The sequence below is a fragment of the Grammomys surdaster genome, unplaced genomic scaffold, assembly GCF_004785775.1.
Source record: "Grammomys surdaster isolate TR1022 unplaced genomic scaffold, NIH_TR_1.0 125946, whole genome shotgun sequence".
Lineage (NCBI taxonomy): Eukaryota > Metazoa > Chordata > Mammalia > Rodentia > Muridae > Grammomys > Grammomys surdaster.
The window spans coordinates 2848359-2867513 of NW_021620768.1; the positions used below are offsets into that span (position 1 = coordinate 2848359).

The 19155-nt window shown below is 45.7% G+C and overlaps 1 protein-coding gene across 4 annotated transcripts in view; it reads left to right on the plus strand.

Moving 5' to 3' along the window:
* Kcnn3 (potassium calcium-activated channel subfamily N member 3) overlaps positions 1 to 19155 on the plus strand; it is a 146224-nt gene that overhangs the window by 83437 nt on the left and 43632 nt on the right. For all 4 annotated transcript variants that reach the window (XM_028753286.1, XM_028753287.1, XM_028753288.1 and 1 more), the window contains one exon: positions 4139 to 4557. In XM_028753286.1, coding sequence (XP_028609119.1) covers positions 4139 to 4557 — 419 coding nt within the window. The remainder of the gene's footprint in view (positions 1 to 4138; positions 4558 to 19155) is intronic.

Here is a 19155-nt window from a genome sequence, read left to right on the forward strand (position 1 = left end):
ATCTCTGTGATCCACCTACAGAATACTCAGTTGAGTGCTGAGGAACAGGTGTCCCTTAATGGAGACAGTCAAGCAGACTCTGAGATCTAACACCTGGTGTGGGAGGGTCGGGTCCAGCCGGCTCACCAGCCTCTGACTTACTGCACCCATCTTCCTTGCAGCAAGAAACCGAGAGGCTGGTGGGGACAGCACCCCAGGCCAGCTGAGGTGGGTAGCTCAGTGGGGACCCCATCCTTCAGTTTAGCTGATGTACCAGCTCAGTCTCCACCAAGCAATCAAAGGAATCCGTTACTCATTGCTTCAGTTCCTACTGCGTGAACCCAGTTACTATAGCAACTGAATGTGCTTCTTTATTACTGGATGGAAGGCTTTAATTTTGTTTTTAAAGAGTTTGGCCAGAGAGTCATGTTGCCATGACTCGGGCTGTTGGATAGCAGTTAGGAGCAGACAGACACCTTGGAATGGCCATAGATCTGTCTTTCTAATTGATGGATCTGAGTCTGGGAAAACCCAGGTTGCACTGCACTGAGAGAGAGAAGTCTTCCCTGGTGCTGTGCTAGCACTTTCCCCTGTTCACAGATGATTCATGATGAGAGGCCCCTGAGCTAGGCATTCCCAGGGTGGCCTCTGCTCCTCCTTCTAAGCTTTGCCCAGGGGCCTTGCTTGGATGCATTGCTTTACCCTCTCCCAACAGGCAGGAGGCCTTTAATGTTTGTTGAACACTGGCTTATGACCTTATTGAGTTTCACATTTGTAACGGTCCTGTATGGTCACAGGACAGGAAGAGGGGGAAGCTGAGGCACAGTGAGGTCAGAGTCTGGCACACTCCACAGCCGCCCCTTTTGCCTCTCAGTGGGCTGCTAGGATGTCTGGAACTTGATCCCACAGCAGGCAAATGTCACAGGCAGACACTAAAAGCAAGAAAGCACATTTCCACACAGCCCTCCACCACACACACGCACCGTCTACCTCATGTGACTCACCTGTTTGCATGCTATTTGTATCTGGTGTGCCAGGGACTCTTTGACGCTCAGGTTTTATTCTTGGAGGCCTCAGGCAGCCTGAGTCTTCTCCTTGGATGAAGGGATTCATGGGAAGGCAGTACAAAGGGGTGAGGGGGGATGCTTAGAGATTGCCTTCAAAGCAGAGGGGTGGGGCCCAGACCTTGGAGGAGGCAGAGGCAGTCTGCTGCAGTCACAAGTGGGTAGGGCAGGAGCCTTAGTTCATTTAGTCTGTGACCAGCCCTCAAGCCCTTGTGCAGCTGTCATTTCTCCTTTGTGGATGCTGGCTTTGAGGTTAAGCTCATCTTCCCCCAGATTCTACAACATCCTTAGCTTCTTTCTCCCCCATCCTGACTGTTCGCTGGCCTTTCAGAACTGATCCCAGGCAGGATTCAGAGTACACCAGTGGGGATGCCTGTCTTCCAAGGCTCACTGCTCTCAAAACACCAGCCAGGTTAGGCCACAAGACCTCCCCTCTAGGTCTGCCCTAAAGGCCAGCAGAAGCCATGCTGGAGGGCAGCAGTTCCCTGGGAATCTGGGCAGAATGCTTGGGGTGCATGGCAACAGATGGCAGCCAGGGAGATACGAAGGGTGTGGTAGGCACCTGCATTGTCCTGGCTATAGCTCCAACATTATGCAGGCCCCAGTTGCTTGGGACAGAGTTGCTGTGGACAGAGGAAAAGGCCAAGCTTGCTGAAAGGCCAAAGTGAAGTTCCTGGACAGGATGCAATGAGACCCCATAGTGGGGCTTCCTTCCCCAGATGTGAATCTCAGCTGAGTATGTGCAAGGCAGGAGTAGACACCCAGGAAATGCCTACTGGAGAGGGTCCTCCTGACATGACCCCAGGATTCGGAGCTCTGAGGAAGACTGGGGCTAGGAAGGAATGGAGACATAGCCGAACCCAGCCCTCATTATACCGAAAGACGAAGATGCCAGCCTAGTAAGGCTAAAAATAAGGCATAGCTAATATTAACAATAGCTAATAGTTACTGTTTTGCTCATGGTTGCTAATAGTGCAATGGGTGCATGGCAGGCTTATTGTACATCGGATATACTATTGCGTATGATATATGCAGTGCACCCACTGTAGCCTCTGCAGCAGATGGCACATCCCCAGGCAGGAGGATGGAGAGGCAGAGAGGTTCACTCACCCAGAATTCTAGAGCTGGTAAACAGTAGGCTCAGGAGCCATGCAATTATTGCTCCACGCACTACCCAAGAGTGCAGTGTGGCCTGCAGACACTTGCTGCCCCTGCTGAGTTGGGGTCAGGAACCTGGCTGCCCTGTAAGCTCACTGCTAGAGGAAACATCCCTCTCCACCAAAGTCAGGCTTGCTGAGACTCAGAGGTGTGTGGTTTGCTTGCTTTTGTTTTCCCAGTAAAAGCAGTCTTAATCCTCCTTAGCACAGAGTAACACTCGGAGGCTGGATCCTTCGTGCTGGAAGGGACTTGGCAGAGACTGACTCAGAGCTCTTTTCACACTGTCTTTCCTCTGCTCATTGGATTTGTGGAAGTTTTAACAATTTATTTATTTTCATTTTATGTGCATTTGTGTTTTGCCTGCATGCATGTCTGTGTGAAGGTGTCAGACCTTGGAATGATAGATGATTGTGAGCTGCCATGTGGATGCTAGGATTTGATCCTGGGTCCTCTGGAAGAGCAGTCAGTGTCCTCAATTGCTGAGCCATCTTTCCAGCTCCAATATGTGGGAGTTTTGTCCACACGCCAAACATGAGCACCAAAGGGGTGTTCTACAGTTTAACCCAGCTTTAACTAACGTTCTACTGGAAGTTATATTAAAAGCCCATTGGCTACTAGCCTGGTCCTTCAGCTCTGTCCCACTTCTAAAGTCCACATGGGGTTGACTGAGCTGTGAGTTGGGGCTCCCATGGCCTGGGCCTTGGATGTGTTTCACCTGCTGGAATTGGGTGCACAGTTCAGGGAAACATTTGGACAGTTATTCCTTGGGGTGTTTCAGAGAATCCTGCTGAGCAGCAGGCTAGACTGGACTCCCAGGGCAGGAGTATGGGAAGGGTGGGAAGCTTCTGGGGCTTCTGTGGGTGTGTTGTCTCCCAGGTGCCTCCATGTGGTCAGCTTTGTAGAAGTCTCCAAACCTTGTTCTTGGGCTTGTTAGAAGCTTCTTTGTGTAGCACACTGGATTAAAATCATTTGCCACTGATCATCAGCTGTGGGGGAGGGTGGGGCTGGTAGTCTTTCTCCTCCTTGCTCCCATCCCGAGGCTGGCCAGTCATGACATGGGCATTTGGAAGACTCTGACTCTGACTGTGCTGGGCATTTGGCCCAGTGGCAGAAACACCAGTCTGGCTTGTAGAAAACTCTGGGCGTAAACTCCAGCACTAAATAACAGTAGCTAGGTGTACACACCTTTAACCTCAGCACTTAGGAGACAGAAGCAAGATCTCTGTGAGTTCAAGGCTAGTCTAGTCTACAAAACACAGACCTGGCAGGACTACATAGTGAAGCCCTGTCTCAAAACAAAACAAGCCCCCAAAGACTCATCATTTTTGAAGCTCAATGTGTGTGTGTGTGTGTGTGTGTGTGTGTGTGTGTTGTCTATCTGTGTGTATGTACATGTGTGTGTATTTGTTTACGGGGTGTGGGTATGTATGTATGATGTGTGTATTGCTGGGGGTCAAACCCCGTATCTTGTGCATGCTCTGCTATACCCCAGCCTTCTCCTGGGTTTTAGTAGTTGCATGCCTTAGCCAAGGTGAGGACCAAATGTATTCTTTCTTATTATGAATCTCAATATCCAGTTTGTCATGCTGGCTTATTCTTGTAATCCCAGAACTGAAAAGGGTGAGGCAAGCAGATTTCCATGAGTGTGAGGCTAGCTGGTTACAAAGTGAGACCTTGTCACAAACGAACATGATAATATCCTAAGAAGCAACTTCCAGAGGAGGAAGTGAGATTCAGAGAGTGGGTGTCTTAGCTAAGACCTCCAGCTGGACCCAAGCACGTCTTCTGAGTCTCCACTGGGCTCATTCACAGACAGAATCCTAGCCTGCCCCAGAGGTGGTCAGGCTCATGGAGCCCCAGCACCCCCACCCTTGCCTTCTCTGTGACATTTCTGCTTACTTGTCCTGGCCACACTGATGTGCTCTTTGCTCCCCCAGCTCTTTGTGATCGACAATGGTGCAGATGACTGGCGGATAGCCATGACCTACGAGCGTATCCTCTACATCAGCCTGGAGATGCTGGTGTGCGCCATCCACCCCATTCCTGGAGAGTACAAGTTCTTCTGGACTGCACGCCTGGCCTTCTCCTATACCCCATCTCGGGCAGAGGCTGACGTGGACATTATTCTGTCCATCCCCATGTTCCTGCGCCTATACCTGATCGCCCGAGTCATGCTGCTACATAGCAAGCTCTTCACTGATGCCTCCTCCCGAAGCATCGGGGCCCTCAACAAGATCAACTTCAACACCCGATTCGTCATGAAGACGCTCATGACCATCTGCCCGGGCACGGTGCTGCTGGTGTTCAGCATCTCTCTGTGGATCATCGCTGCCTGGACTGTGCGAGTCTGTGAAAGGTATTTCAGGGAGATCCTGAGCGTGGGATGGGGAAGGGAGGAGGAGTAGGGATGTCCAGGTCTAAGGTCTGATGGAGGAGGCTGGGATGTTCTCAGATACCTCAAAGGAGAAAATGGGAGCAAGAAGAGGAGGGCAGAGCTGGTGTAGAATGTTGGAACATTGGAGCCCAGGTAAGTTGGGAAAAATACACATAACTAACTTTTGTTTCTTCTTTTAGAGCAAATGTCAAAGCCTTCTGGTTACACCTTCCCCACTTTAAATTATTTATTTATTTATTTATTTATTTATTTATTTATTTAATGTCTATGAGTACAGTGTTGCTCTCTTCAGACACACCAGAAGAGGGCATCAGATCTCATGACAGATGGTTGTGAGCCACCATGTAGGTGCTGGGAATTGAACTCAGGACCTCTGGAAGAGCAGTCAGTGCTCTTAACCACTGAGCCATCTCTCTAGCACCCTGGTTACACTCCTTAATCCCCACTCAGTATTTATTGATTTACAAGATTTTCTATGTCCTCTAGGAGACTAATGATGCTTGCGAATGTTTACAGGGCCCTGACAAACCCTGCAGTAATGAGGCCTATTTAGTTTTGCTTATTTCAAATTTCCTCATATAACTTTTCTTTTTAAAATCATACACCTCTAGTAATATGTCTCTGCTCAAGGTTTGGTCCACTGAGACAGCATCAGCATTACTGGCAGACTTGTTAGAGTAACGGGCTTCACCCCAGAATTACTGAGGCAGCAGTGGTATTTTAGCAGTGTCTTGCCATGATTCATGTGCACTTTAAAGCTGGAGAATCCCTATGCTGGTGAGACAGGCTGAGACTTTAGGGGACTGGGCTGTGAGTCAGAGTTGCAGATGGGAATGGAGGGAGGGACTGTGGCCTCCCCGAGACCCAGGGCTCTTTAATGACCAGATGGTTCTCAGAACATCCACCCTTGTGGCTCCACGTTAGGATGGTACTGCCTCCCCGCTGTACCCCTCAGGCCCTGTTGGTGACACTTGTCCTTTTCAAGCTGACTGTGTCTCATTCTAATCATATTTTGTGTGTAGAGTCTGCCTGAGAAGATGTGGTTTCCTCTTTTTTAAAGTGTCACCTGACATAGAATAAAGCCATGGTCCCAAGGTAGAGAGCTTCTGTGTGGGACGGGACAGAGAAAATCCACACTGCTTACACAGATCCTGGTGGCTGTCCTTAATGCATCAGCACTAATGATTTGACTGTCAGATCTCCCACATGCCCATCTCTGAACAGAGATAAAACAAGGCAGGGAATTCTAGCAGAGTTGGCTGAAGAGTTAGCACATGGGTGTAATGAATGAGATTTCCCACTGGCTTTGGGATATTCAGCCAGTAGGTATGGCTTTCTGATTTCAGACAGAGGCATTGTGCTGCCCAGAACATGGTCCTTATGTGAGAGGAGCAGCCTCTGAGAACCAAGCTGTGACTGTCAGTATTGGGGAAAGCCCAAAGTCACACCACCCAGCTGTTTAGAGCCCCACCATAGCTCAGCAACTAAGTCTCTTTTCCAAGCAGGGATTCACACCAAACAGCTCTTCACAAACCTTCTCTGGAAAATACTTTCCTGTGACAGAGAAAGTGATGCTGTGCTTCCCACCCCCAACTCCTCATGGAACTGTTCTGCTGTTTATTTGAGACAGGATAGTCCAGGCTAGTCATGAACTTATGATCCTTCGGTCCTGCTTCCTGCCTCACCATGCTGGGATGGCAGGCATGCACTACCATGCTGGCTGCCTTATGGGACCCTCTGCTGAGGAATGCCAGTCACTCCGCTTTCCTGGGCCTCAGTAATGAACGAAGGCTAATGATACCGGCTTTACAGGATTCATTGTTAGAGCCAAGTAAAGCAATTCTTGCAAACTGTACCTTGCCATGCATTGTGTAATCCCCAGTTAACTCGGGATCTTTGTGGTTGCCTTTTTAAATAACCAGAATAGACAGACTACTACCAAATGCCCACGGATACTCAACCTGTTTTCCTTTCTAACCATCAGAAGCAAAGAGTTCCAACAGTGGTGATTGATTTATATAGTCCTTTGGGGCACTTGAGGTTTTCCATTTGAAATACATGTATTTCATGAATACTTGTCTGGCATGTATTTCAGATGAGCAAGCTGGCTAAACATACAGCCAGGTACCTACAAGTGAGTTTCATTGTTTATTGAAACTTTCAGAAGTATAGTGACTTATTTATTCATTTCTGGAGAATAGCCACGTTTTGAAGGGCCTTGTTTTCAGAAGTCTTTGGATTTTCGTTGATATTGAACATCCTTCAAAGCTTCCAAGTCCAGGCTGGACTTGTCTGGTTAGATGAAGTTAGCTTGCATTAAGCTGCATTAGGCTGTGTTAGTCTCCGTTAGCCCAGGCTAGACAAGACTAGCCCTTGTTAAACTATCTTAGCCTGTGCTGCTACAGAATTCCCAGCTGCTCTCTTTGCAAACATGGCTTATGAGCTTCAGCTGAACATCAGGCAACAAAGCAAGCCAGAGCCTCCCATAGTCTGCCCTTTGGGGAACAGACTGTGTGATCACAGGCTCAGGTACAGGTTAGGCATATGTGGTGCTGAGCATGGGAACATGCCCTGGCTCCTGCTTTTTACTCTGTCCTGGTTTTGTATCTCATGCTTCGTGCTGTCCCAGCCTAACCCAGCAGCAGAGTCAAGGCAGCCAGACTGTCCTCACCTTAGAGCTGGCTGCTGGAAAGTAAGTGGTTTGAGGTCACAGGGCTCCTAAATGCGCAGTCAAAATGTAAGCATGATTTCAATTCCAAACTTCAAATTTATCTTGTTAACCCAGGCTGGATCCTGCAGGGACAGGAAATTGTGCTTTAGACTGTCCTAGCCATGTCCCTAGTCTGGAGTCTGAGGACTACTGTGGTGACACAAAAATGCAAGGCTTGTCGTTTGGTCTTCTCTGATGTCCGTGTCCTCGATTGCTTTGTCATGCTGTTTCCGGGACTGACTTTATGTTCAGTGAAGTCTTCATGTGTGTACACACATGTGTATACATACATGTATGTTTGTTCACATGTGCTTGTACACATACTCCTGTGTACGTGTGTGGGTGTGCACACACCTTTGTGTGTGCACGTGTATGTACAGTGGATATTAGAGTGCACCTGCTCTGCCCTATGTTGACTAGAACACCAACAGCCTCCACCTGGTATTGTGCTGGTTCTGAAACACCACCTCTCCAGGGAGCTACCTGACTCAGGATCACGCCCCTTACTCAGGGGCGGTAGGAACCCATTGATAGAGTTTAAAGGCCCTTTACCTCCTAGAGCAGTGGTTCTCTCCTTATGGGGGTTGAATGACCTTTCACAGAGGTTTGCCTAACACCATCTGCATATTAGATATTTACATTACAATTCATAACAGTACCAAAATTACAGTTATGAAGTAGCAATGGAATAATTTTGTGGTTGGGGTCACCACAATATGAGGAACTCTGTTAAAAGGCCACAGCATTAGGACGGCTGAGAACCAGAGTCCTAAAAGATAACTGTCTAGGATCATCAGCCTCTAGGGGTCCCTAAGGAGTCACCTAAGGTTTCTGTTACCACGGCACCACACCTAACCTGTATCCCACTTCCTGTGCTGATCCTGAGAGCATCCCCAACCCTCAAATTTCTGTTCCCAGATCTCACGGTCTTTGACTCTTGTTCAGATTCTGATCTATTGGACTGTGAAACATGTACAGATAATAGGGCAGAGCTCTTCTCTTGTGACGGCCAGCTAGTTTCTTTTAGATCTGTAGGTGATCCTGTGCTTTCCAAGGTCAAATCCTAAGCATGACTGGCTGAGACACTGAGACAAGGGTTGCACTGAGGGGGACCAAAGTGAGAGAAGGATATGAAAAAGATGACCTTGATGTCTTTCAATTTGATCCGATGATGGCTCTGCCACCTTTGGTGTTAGAGAAGGTGGCTTGCCAATGGTGTTATGCATCATGACAGGTTCTTGAACCTGCTCTAGCTGCTTTTGCCCTGACCAGGGTTTGCATATGGCCCAGGTGGCCTCCATCAACTGGACCTGTCTCTAGCTGTATGCACACACTTCTGACGTTGCTATGGAAATCCTCTTTGGCAAGATGTGTTTCAGAAGTCATTTCTCCTGTCTGGGGTTGGCTTTTATGGAACAATAAATGTTTTTACATCTCCTCCTGACAAGGACAGACGGGAGTTAATAATGGTGCAGAGGAGCCCTGTGTTGGGAGAGCAACACCTGGTTGCCAGGAGGGCAGTAGCAACATTGGCGGCTTGTTTTCCTGGGACCCCAGAGATGCATTACATCACTGCCTCCGGAGCCTGACAGTTGCAGTGCTCAGCATTCAGGATTCTCTTGGCTGCATGCCCACCTCCCACAGGCCTCCTAGGGCCACCCCAGGAACCTCCTCATTAAACACTGTCAAATGCCAAGCAGCAGTTGAAGGGGAACGGTGGAAGCCTCAGGTCCCAGTGCGCCAGGCCAGGGAAGTCGGCTTTCCCTACACACCCTGAACGATGTTCTGGCCGCCTACTTGTGCATGTTTATCTCCTTGGAAGAAGCAGAAAGGCCTCCACGGCACCAATAAACATGGGCTGAGTCTTGCTTTGCAAGTAAACCCTCTCCACCCTCTTGACTGGCTGGGCCCTTTTGGATTCTTCCCCACGAGGGCTCCACAGTCTGCACACAAGCTGTCTCAGGGTCTCAGGTCTTGTCAGCAGGAGTTTGGTTTTGACTAAGTGAATTTTATTTTTTTATGCAGGTATTTTAATGAAGAATTTAAGTTTAAAGATCTTGCCTATAGAGCCAGAGAGAACCAGGCCATTCTGGGGTTGGGGTTACAGCTCAGGGGAGAATATTTGACTAGCAGGGAGGAAACCCTGGGTTGATTCTCAGAACTGTAGATGAAGAGGAGGAGGAGGAGGAGGAGGAGGAAAAGGTAGAAGAGGAGGAGAAAAAGGAGAAAGAAGGATCAAATTATATTCTTTTCTGTTGTTGTGTTTTGTTTGTCTGTTTGGTTGGTTGGCTTTTGTTTTCCAAGGTGGAGTTTCTCTGTGTAGCCCTGGCTGTCCTGGAACTCACTCTTTAGACCAGGCTGGCCTCGAACTCAGAGATCCTCCTGCCTCTACCTCCCAAGTACTGGGATTAAAGGCATTAGGCAGCAATGCCTAGCTCCAACCTATATTCTTGTTCTCTGTTGGTGATTGGTGAAGCTCTGAGGCAGGGGCATAGGGGAACAGAGGGCCCATGGCAATGGCCAGGACTTGAGGAAAACAGTATGGAGCTTGTCTCTAGGATGAGGCTCATGGAGGAAGCCCCATGCTGAGCTGAGCTGAGCAGAGCTTAGCTGAAAAGAGCTGGAAGAACAATGGCGCTGTGGACTGTGGTTGTGGGGGTCCCTAGGTGAGGCACATACTCCACTGTGGGCTTTGCACAAAGATAGGTGGGAACTATGTTAAAATGGTAAATGCTTCTAGACATGGCTATTTTATCTAAGATAATTTGAGTTAAGACTGTATTTAATATACAGGTGTTCAACACACACACATACACACACACACACACACACACACACGGATGGTATGTGCTAAAAATTATTTTACTGTTTAGTAAAAAAAAATATTTTACTGTTTAGTAAAAGTCTGTACTTTTAAAGGTTTGTAAATGACTGATTAAGGGAATCAGACGATGGATCAGGAAGGATCCTACCTGTTGCTGGGACTTTGGGGAAGTTCACCTCTAGTCCTACTGCTAGATGGAGAAGTGAGAAATTGGTCTTCTTTAAGCAGAAATCAGTCAAGGTGGTCCTGCTCCCCAGTAAGGAAGAGAAAAAATTACCCCGAAGATGCGAAAGAACATTAATTATGGGACAGCCGAAGCAGCCTGGAAAGATTAGAAGTGCGAGGACACAGCAGTCTCTGTTACGGAAAAGACAGCAGTTGAGGAACAAAAACACACCTGTACATGCTCAGAGAGTCGGAAAGTCAAAACTGGTTTTGTCAAAGAGAAAATCCCCATTAGTGATGTTGACTTTCTTAAAATGTAGAAAGTAGAGGGCCAACTTAGAAGTTTCCCCAGAGGGCTAGAGAGAGTGCCCATGTGTAAGGACGTTTACTGCCTGATCTGAGTGAGAGCTCTGGAACCTATGTGGTGGGATGAGAACCAGCTCGTGCAGGTGTCCTCTGACCTCTATGGGCTGTGGTACTTGCCTTCCTCCAGAAATATAAATGAATGAATGAATGAATGAATGAATGAATGAATGAATGAATATTTTTAAATGTTGTTTCAGAATCTAGAAGAGATGAGTGAAAGATGGCTAGCACAGATGGAGGCTATGAAGTCAAGGTTTGAACAAAAATATAGTTAAAGATATACAGGAAGAAAACTTTTCCTGAATGGCTGACAGACAGGCAAGGAGTTGGTAGACTTAGAAAGGTCAAACAAAGACATTGCCTTCTTTATGATCAGAAGAATAGTAGGGACCATACCTAAACATAACCGCTGCTATTAAATCATAAGATTAGTCAACCTACAGTCACATGAACAACAAAACTCACTATTGAGATCTTAATAACGGGGGGGGGGGGCGGGGTGTGGGTGGGCTAGAAAGATGGCTCAGTGGTTTAGAGCACTTGCTGCTCTTCCAAAGGACCTGGGTTCAATTCCCAGCACCCACATGTCAGCTCACACATGCCTGTAACTCCAGTTTCAGGGATCTCACACACTCACTCAAAAATATATGCAGGCAAAACACCAATGCACATAAAATAAAAATAAAAATTTAAAAAGATCTTAGTAATAGACTGATGTGTTGCCAGAGAGGCGGACAGAGCTGTGCATGATTGCTAAACTGAATTTTAATGTCAAAGAAAAAGTAGATTCTACAGAGTAGGTGCACGAAACAAAAACAACAATCCAACAATAGTTAGAGGAGTATAAATCTTTAGATTAAACATTTAAAAGGAAAGGGCTTGAAGGGTTTAATAAAAGCATGTTGAATTAATCATCTGATGTAGAGCATTTTAATCCTTAACATTCAAATTCAGTAATTAGAAAAATATAGTTGAAATCATAGTTTAAACCTTAAGGTTACCTCAAGTTAGGGTTTAAAACAGGATCTATCTATCTATCTATCTATCTATCTATCTATCTATCTATCTATATTTTACATGTAGGTATTTGCCAGTATGTCTGTGCACCATGGATGTACTGTGTCCACAGAGGCCAGAAGAGAGCGTCAAATACACCCTGGAGCTAGAGTCAGAGACCGTTGGATGCTGGAAATCAAACTTGGTTCTCCAGAACAGCCAGTACTCTTAACCACTGAGGCACCCCTCCAGCTCCCACAAGTAGGACTTAAAAAAACATATTAGAAGGATAACAGCAGCATCACTTAAGAGTTGTTCAACCCCAAATGGTACCTCACCTGTATGAGGCCTGGGGGTTGTGACATCCCATTCCACATAGGGTGAAGCTAAGATCTGAGGAGCTGAAGCAATATGCAAACACCACCACCAAACACCAGATCCACCAAGCTAAGGCAGAACCAGCAGGAACTTGGGTGGAAAAACGTAAAGAAAAAACCCAAACACAAAACCAGATGACAAAAAAAACACATTTAAAAGTTATAACTAAGGTCAATATCAGTTGACTTTACCTCCTCAATTAAGAAACAGTATCCCTTGCTTTGGTGGGATTTCAAAGAAGTTATTTTCATGCTATTTTGAAAAGAGAAACCTAAAGCAGAAGAGACCCAGGAAAAAGTAAGAGCAAAAAGGTGTGTGAATTCAAAGCATAGGGCAATAGAAACAGGCTGATTTCATAGCATAAATTATTTTGTGGTTCAAAGGAATCATTTAACATTTCAGAGAGGGGGTGAGCATGAAGAGATGGCTGATCAAGTAAGAGCACAGCCTGCTCTCTCAGAGGACCAGGATTCAATTCCCAGCACTCCTGTTCCAGGATATCTGAGCCCCTCTTCTGACCTCTGCAGGCACTAGACACACAAGTGATACACAGACATGCATACAGGTAAAACACCCATGTACATGAAATAAAGTAATACCAATAAAAGTATTATAACATATGGTAAACTTTTGTCCAGAAAAAATGAGATTGAAACTCTGGGGGGTGGAGAAATGGTGGTAAAGTCCTTGTCATGTAAGTGGAGGATCTGGTGTTGATCCCCAGAACCCACATAAAAGTCAGGTGAGTGAGCAGTAATCTCACTGCTCAGAGACGGAGCATCTCCCAGCAAGCTGGATAGCCAAACTAGCCAAAATGGAAAGCTCTAGGTTTACTGAGAGACCCTGCCTCAATGGATAAGGTAGACATGGATTGAGGAAGACATCCAACATTAACTTTAGACCTCTATATACACACATGCTCCATATACGTGCACGCACACGCACACTCACACGTACACACACACACACACACACACACACACTAAGAAGAAAACCTGAAATACTAAAAGTTTTGATGGAGAACTATCTCAAGACTAATGACCTGACCAAAGATGTACTCAGATGAAAAGATGAAAAGTACTCTCAAAGTTTTCAGTATTAAAAAATAAAAGACGATGGAGAGATGGCTCAGTAGTTAAGAGCACTGACTGCTCTTTTAGAGGACCCAGGTTCAAATCCCAGCACCCATAAGACAGCTCACAACCACCCTTAATTCCAGTTCTAGGAGACTCCCTCTTCCGGCCTCTGTGTGCCCTGTACAGATGTGGTGCACTGATGTACATGCAGGCAAAACACCCCTACACATAAAATAAAAATAAATAGGTATTTTGTTTTAAAATTGAAGAGGGAAGCTAGATACTGTGGTACATGTCTATGTATATGTGTCAGGAGCCTGAGGCAGGAGGATTATCTTTAGTTTTAGGCTAACATGGGTTACATATTGAGTACCAGGGCTTTATACCAAGATCCTGTCTCAAAAAGCCAAGAAAAAGAGAAGAAGGAAAAGAAATTATGTTTATTAGAAGAATGAAATAAACCTCAGATGGAGAGCCGACTAAATTTACAGTGAAGAAACAGGAACTAATAAATTTTTAAAATAGGATTTATAGATCTGAAAGTTGACAAGTTTAATAAATTTAAACAATTTCTGCTGTATTGGAAAACAAAATTAGAAATTTTAAGGGAAAATAATGAGTGATTCATAGGGCATTTTAATCAATAAAGGAATGGCTCGTCCAAGAGAAGCCCAGGAGGGGACTTCCCCCGTGGATATTAAAATGTATTATAAAACAAAGAATAATTAAGTCCCTCAGGCTTTACTCATTACTAAAGAACCCAGTAAAGACAGATCGATGAAACACAATGGAAAACCCTGAGATAGATCCTAGTGTGGAAACCCAATCATGGAGAAAGAAAACCAATTAGGAAGCAATAGATTACTCAATAAACGTTCATGGGGAAATTGGAAGCTTGGATGAAATATCAAATTGGCACGCCACCTCTCACCAGCCAGCAAAATAAATTCCAGGTAGATTAAAGAGTCAGATAGATATAAGGGAAGAAATATGGACAGGAGCCAGAAATCAAAGTGAATATTTAATCAAACCTGGGGTGAAGAGAAATGTTAGGCAGAGCATCTCAGAAGAGAAGAACTGTGAAAGGAAATAGGCATATTTGATTATATCATAAATACAAATGTAGATTTCAGTCCTTTAAAATATATAAACCAGGGGTGGAGAGATGGCTCAGTGGTTAAGAGCACTGGCTGCTCTTGCAGAGGTTCTGAATTCAATTTCTAGCACCTACATGGTGGCTCATAGCCATTTGTAACTCCAGTTCCAAGGTATCTGACACCTTCTTTTGACCTCTACAAGCATTAGGTATACAAATGGTGCACTGACATATATTCAGGCAAAATCCCCATACACACGATATATATTATTTTATTTATTTATTTATATTATACAGCATAGATGTTAATATTTATTATTATTATTATTATTTATTATATGTAATAAACTAGATATGGTGATTCTTCTCTATAATCCCAGAACTAGGGAGGTAGAGGCAGGAGGATTAGGAGTGAATTTAAGATCAGCCTGGGATATGCATCTAAAAAAAAAAATCTATTTAAAAGCAAACGTTACTTAAGAAAGATATTTGCAACAAATGTGACAAGAGAGAAATATCTCATTGTCCAAAGCAGTCCTGGAAATCAGCCACAGTTCGCCTCCCCACTAAAGGCAGGCACAACAGAGAAGGTACACAGAGAAGACACCAAGGTGAAGAGCATGCAGTGTGTCAGCTGCTAACCATGAGTTTGCCACAAGTTGAACAATGTGAAGCTTTAACTTGTTGCTGTTAAGGTCTTCCTGTTGGTGGTGGGGGATGGGGTTGTGTCTTACACTAGAGCAAACAGGGAGTTTAGCACCATCTTTCTGGAAACAACATCGTTTGGATGCCCTCAAAGGTTTTTATGGCTTTAACCCATTATGTCTCTTTCTAGAAAGTTCTTTGAATGGAGGAATCAACTGATAATCAAGAGTCTTCAATGTAATGTTTGTCTATAATATCAAAGAATCAGAAATGAAGTGAACATGTAGGATTTAAATGCTCAAATAAAGTGGCTGGAAAGACGATAGTTCAGCAGTTAAGACCAAAGCACTGGCTTTAAGAGCAGTTAAGACTAAAGGGTCTGGGTTTTACCCAGCACCCATATCACATGGCTGCTAACAAACCTATAACTCCAGTTCAGGGGATCTGATGCTCTCTCTGCTTGCTTCTCTGGGCACTGCATGTGCTTACATGCAGGCAGGCAAAACACGCATCACAAAAACTAAAAATAAAGTCTCTTAAAGCATGTTTAAGTAAGGCATAGTGCATGCTTACAGAGAGTTCTTAGGCAACAACGTTATAAGTCAGTCTTTTGACAATTGCATTGATGTGGGGAAAACAATCTTCTCTAAGATCTGGAGAGGAGCACACTGAACAGTGCCACACAAGACATCAGTGTGTCACATCCACAGAGAGGCTTGGGAACACATGTGAACAGCGAGCTCTTCTCTCTATGGGACACAATGTTATTCCATTCAACTTACTGCATTTTTTACAAGACCCTATATATGTATAAGAAATGAGTTTGGGGTCACAAGAAGATGACCCCACAATGCAGAGCCTTTCAGTAAGGTGGTGAGTTTTACTTCTTTGGGAGGGCTGTAGCCGAGGCAAGCAGGCAGCACACTCAGCAGTGGGGCTGCCTCTGCATTCTTCTCCCTCACACAAAGTGATCCTGCGTCTCACATTTTCCCATGATTGGCTGGCTTAACCCAGTTTATAAGCAGAACTCAGCCTCTTGCACCAGGTGCAACCCTGAGCGTGCATGTATTCTGACTTCAGGAAGTGCTGACTCTGGAGGAAATTTGAATTTCTGCCAAGTGACTGGTTAAAAAACAATTCTTTTAATAGAGTTTTGTCTTATTGTAACCCTTTGACAGAAAGACAGTGCAATTTGTTTACAATTTCTACACTATATACTTTGTTGTTGTTGTTGTTGTTCTGTTTGGATTTTTGTTTTGTTTTGTTTTTTGTTTTTTTCCAGACAGAGTTTCTCTGTATAGCCCTGGCTGTCCTGGAACTTGCTTTGTAGACCAGGCTGGCCTCGAACTCACAGAAATCTACCTGCCTCTGCCTCCAAGTGCTGTGATTAAAGGTGTGAGCCACCACCACCACGCCTTATAACCAAATTTTTAATGGAGAGAGACAGCTGACTTTGACATTTTCACAAGCCCTTCATTTTATCCTCTGAACGAACCCTCCTGTCTTATCAACAGGGCTCAGGAAGTAGGGTCAGGTGGTGCAGTTTCCACATTTAATTTCCCTGAAAGAGTGCCAAAGAGTTCCTTTCGGAGGGTTCCCCTTCCTATTTAGCAGGCAATGGCCCTAGAGATAGGAAGGATGACTGGATAGGAGCCTTATGGGTCATCTCTCTGAGGACCTTCCTAGGAGCAGCTGTGTCCTGGGCTTGTGACAGAGTGGGTGGTTGGGGCTCGAAGATGCTAGCTTGCTTGGTGGGAAGGTAAGGGAATATAGCAAGTTAGGATGTATTCAGAAAGCACAGAAAAAGAGGCTGCAGACTTTCTTGCAAGGGAGGTGGGGAAATGTAAGGCTGGGCGTTGCCTTGACTCCTCTGTTCCTGCTACTGAGCTATGGAGCCTCAGTGAGAAACCTTTCATTCTGCATCTGCCTGGCCACAGGGGCAGCGGCACCCAAATCTCCCTTGATCCCAGAGTAGCTGAGACCCTTGCAGTGTCCTGCCACGCCTAGGTTCTGATGGCTGAAGTGGGTTGACTTCAGCGCTGGGCCACCAGCCCCAGGGCAGTCAAGTCCCTGTTTTGAATCTCCTCTGTCTTCACTTTTTTTCACAGCTGAGTTTCTCTTTCTATTATTTCTGATTCACATTTGGTTTTCTTTTTCCTTTGCAGTATGTTTCTGCTCTTAGGTACTTAAAGAGCAAAACTGCATATTCGTTACTATTTGCTTCATACTTTATGTTGAATATATGTTAATTATAAGTTGCATTGCAGTTAAGGGATGGCATCTCTTAGATGAGTCTAGAAACAGGAATCAGGAAGGTTTCCTAACAAGGGCAATGCTGAGCTCTGGGTACAGGGCAGCACCTGAGAGGTGAGCCTTGCAGGAACGTTAGTGTACTGGGAATCTCTGCTTGTCTCAACACACCACCCAACTACTCCAGCCTGTGGTACCAACTGTGGGTTTTCTTCCTCTCTCTTTGGCAAACATCTTTTTCCTCCAGGATGTCTGCTTTGGGGATACACACAGGAGTTGGGGGTTGGTACATCTTTTTTTTTTTTCCCAGGGAATGATTCCCCTCTTACCCTGCCAAGAATGTATCCAGCCACGGGCGAGAAGTTGCTTTTTTCTTACAGTGGATGCTAAGGACTCCTGTCCCTGTCCAGAAGGTCTAGGCTCTGGGCAGGAGGCAGTGCTCAACGTTTGCCAGGCTGGGGCTCCTTAGACAGTTATGGAAGAAAGGGGGGAGGTTCTGTGAGCCAAAAATCTATGTCTGTCTCCCAGCTGAGGATAGTCCACACGTGAAATCTGTCTTCTGCCAAGCTTTCCATGTTCAACCCTTGGCTGCTTCGTTTGGTCCTTGAGACCCACCATGTCCTTCATCTCCATGGGAGGGACCCTGGCAGCAGTGGAGGGCCATCTCAGCCCCACATTAAGTTCTATGGAAACCTTTCAATAGTTTCAATAGGAGAGAGCCATCTGAGCCACAGAGGCCACTGGTACCTTCACCAGTACCTTATGAACAGGGAAACCTCTCAGAGAACAAGAGGCATGGGGCTGGTGGGGGCGCGGGGCATCGCAGCAGGACAAGTCAGGGACAGATGTGACTTAGAGTCCTTGTACCTGGTGAGGAGCTATGCCTGTGTGTCCTTGTGTACTAGTGACCCAGGCACTGGATCTGTGCTTGGACCCTCACATTTCCCTAAACTCTCTCTGCTTCACTGTTTTTTGCTTTTAAAAGATTTATTTATTTTATTTATATGAGTACACTGTCACTATCTTAAGATACACCAGAAGAGGGCATCAGATCCCATTACAGATGGTTGTGAGCCACCATGTGGGTGCTGCGAATTGAACTCGGGACCTCAAGAAGAACAATCAGTGGTCTTAACCGCTGAGCCACCTCTCCAGCCCGGCTTTACTGTTTTTAACTCTTGATCCTTCACCCCCACCCCCACTGCTGGGAATTTTATCTGTTTTGGTCTATTGTATTCAATTTTTGACTCTGGCAAAGAAATTACAAAACTTTAAACAAAATAGTAAAATGTTGGAGGGGCAAAAGAAGATGGGGAAAGGGTCAGTCTAAGCGAGAATGGCATCTGAAAACATCAGGGACAGAGGCTCCTCCCTTGTTACTCCACTGAGCTGGAGGCGTGGCTTCACAGGATCCAGAAGGCTGCTTGAGCTCTAGTACCATACCTACCTTCTAGCCCTCAGGAGGAAGAATGTCCGTCTGCTCTTTATGGAGGCTGTTCTCTGCTCTTTATGGAGGCATGCCACTCACTCACACTGGTCATCCCTGGGGCTTTATCACTTATGTTAATAGCTTACTCTCAGGTTTGCAAAAATGGACTACTGGCCACAACCGTCACCAAAGTCAAACATTATTAGTTATGTTGCGTCCATGCCAAACCAATCCAACCCTCCATGAGGGGATTCAAGCTCTACGTTTCTTGTCTGTAATTCCCCTCAAATTCATGTTTCTCCACAACTGCTGGCCTGACCCCTGTTGCTTCTCTATCTATAGATGCTTCAGGTTCTGCCACACTCTACTACCCTTCAAAAGCACCCTGTGTCCCCAAAAGAAGGTTAATTCATACTCTTTGGTTAGAGTCTGCCGGCTTCCACTGCCCAAGCCAATGACCCACGATTAACTGGGTGAGTTCTAGCAGTGATGGCAGTAACACCACAGATTTCTTCATGGAAGCTTCATTGTTGATAGTGAAAAACATTGCACCGGAGTAAGCCAGCCTGGGCTGGAGTGAGCCGGCCTGGGCCCAAGCTGCCATAGTGGTGCCTGCCTGTGTTA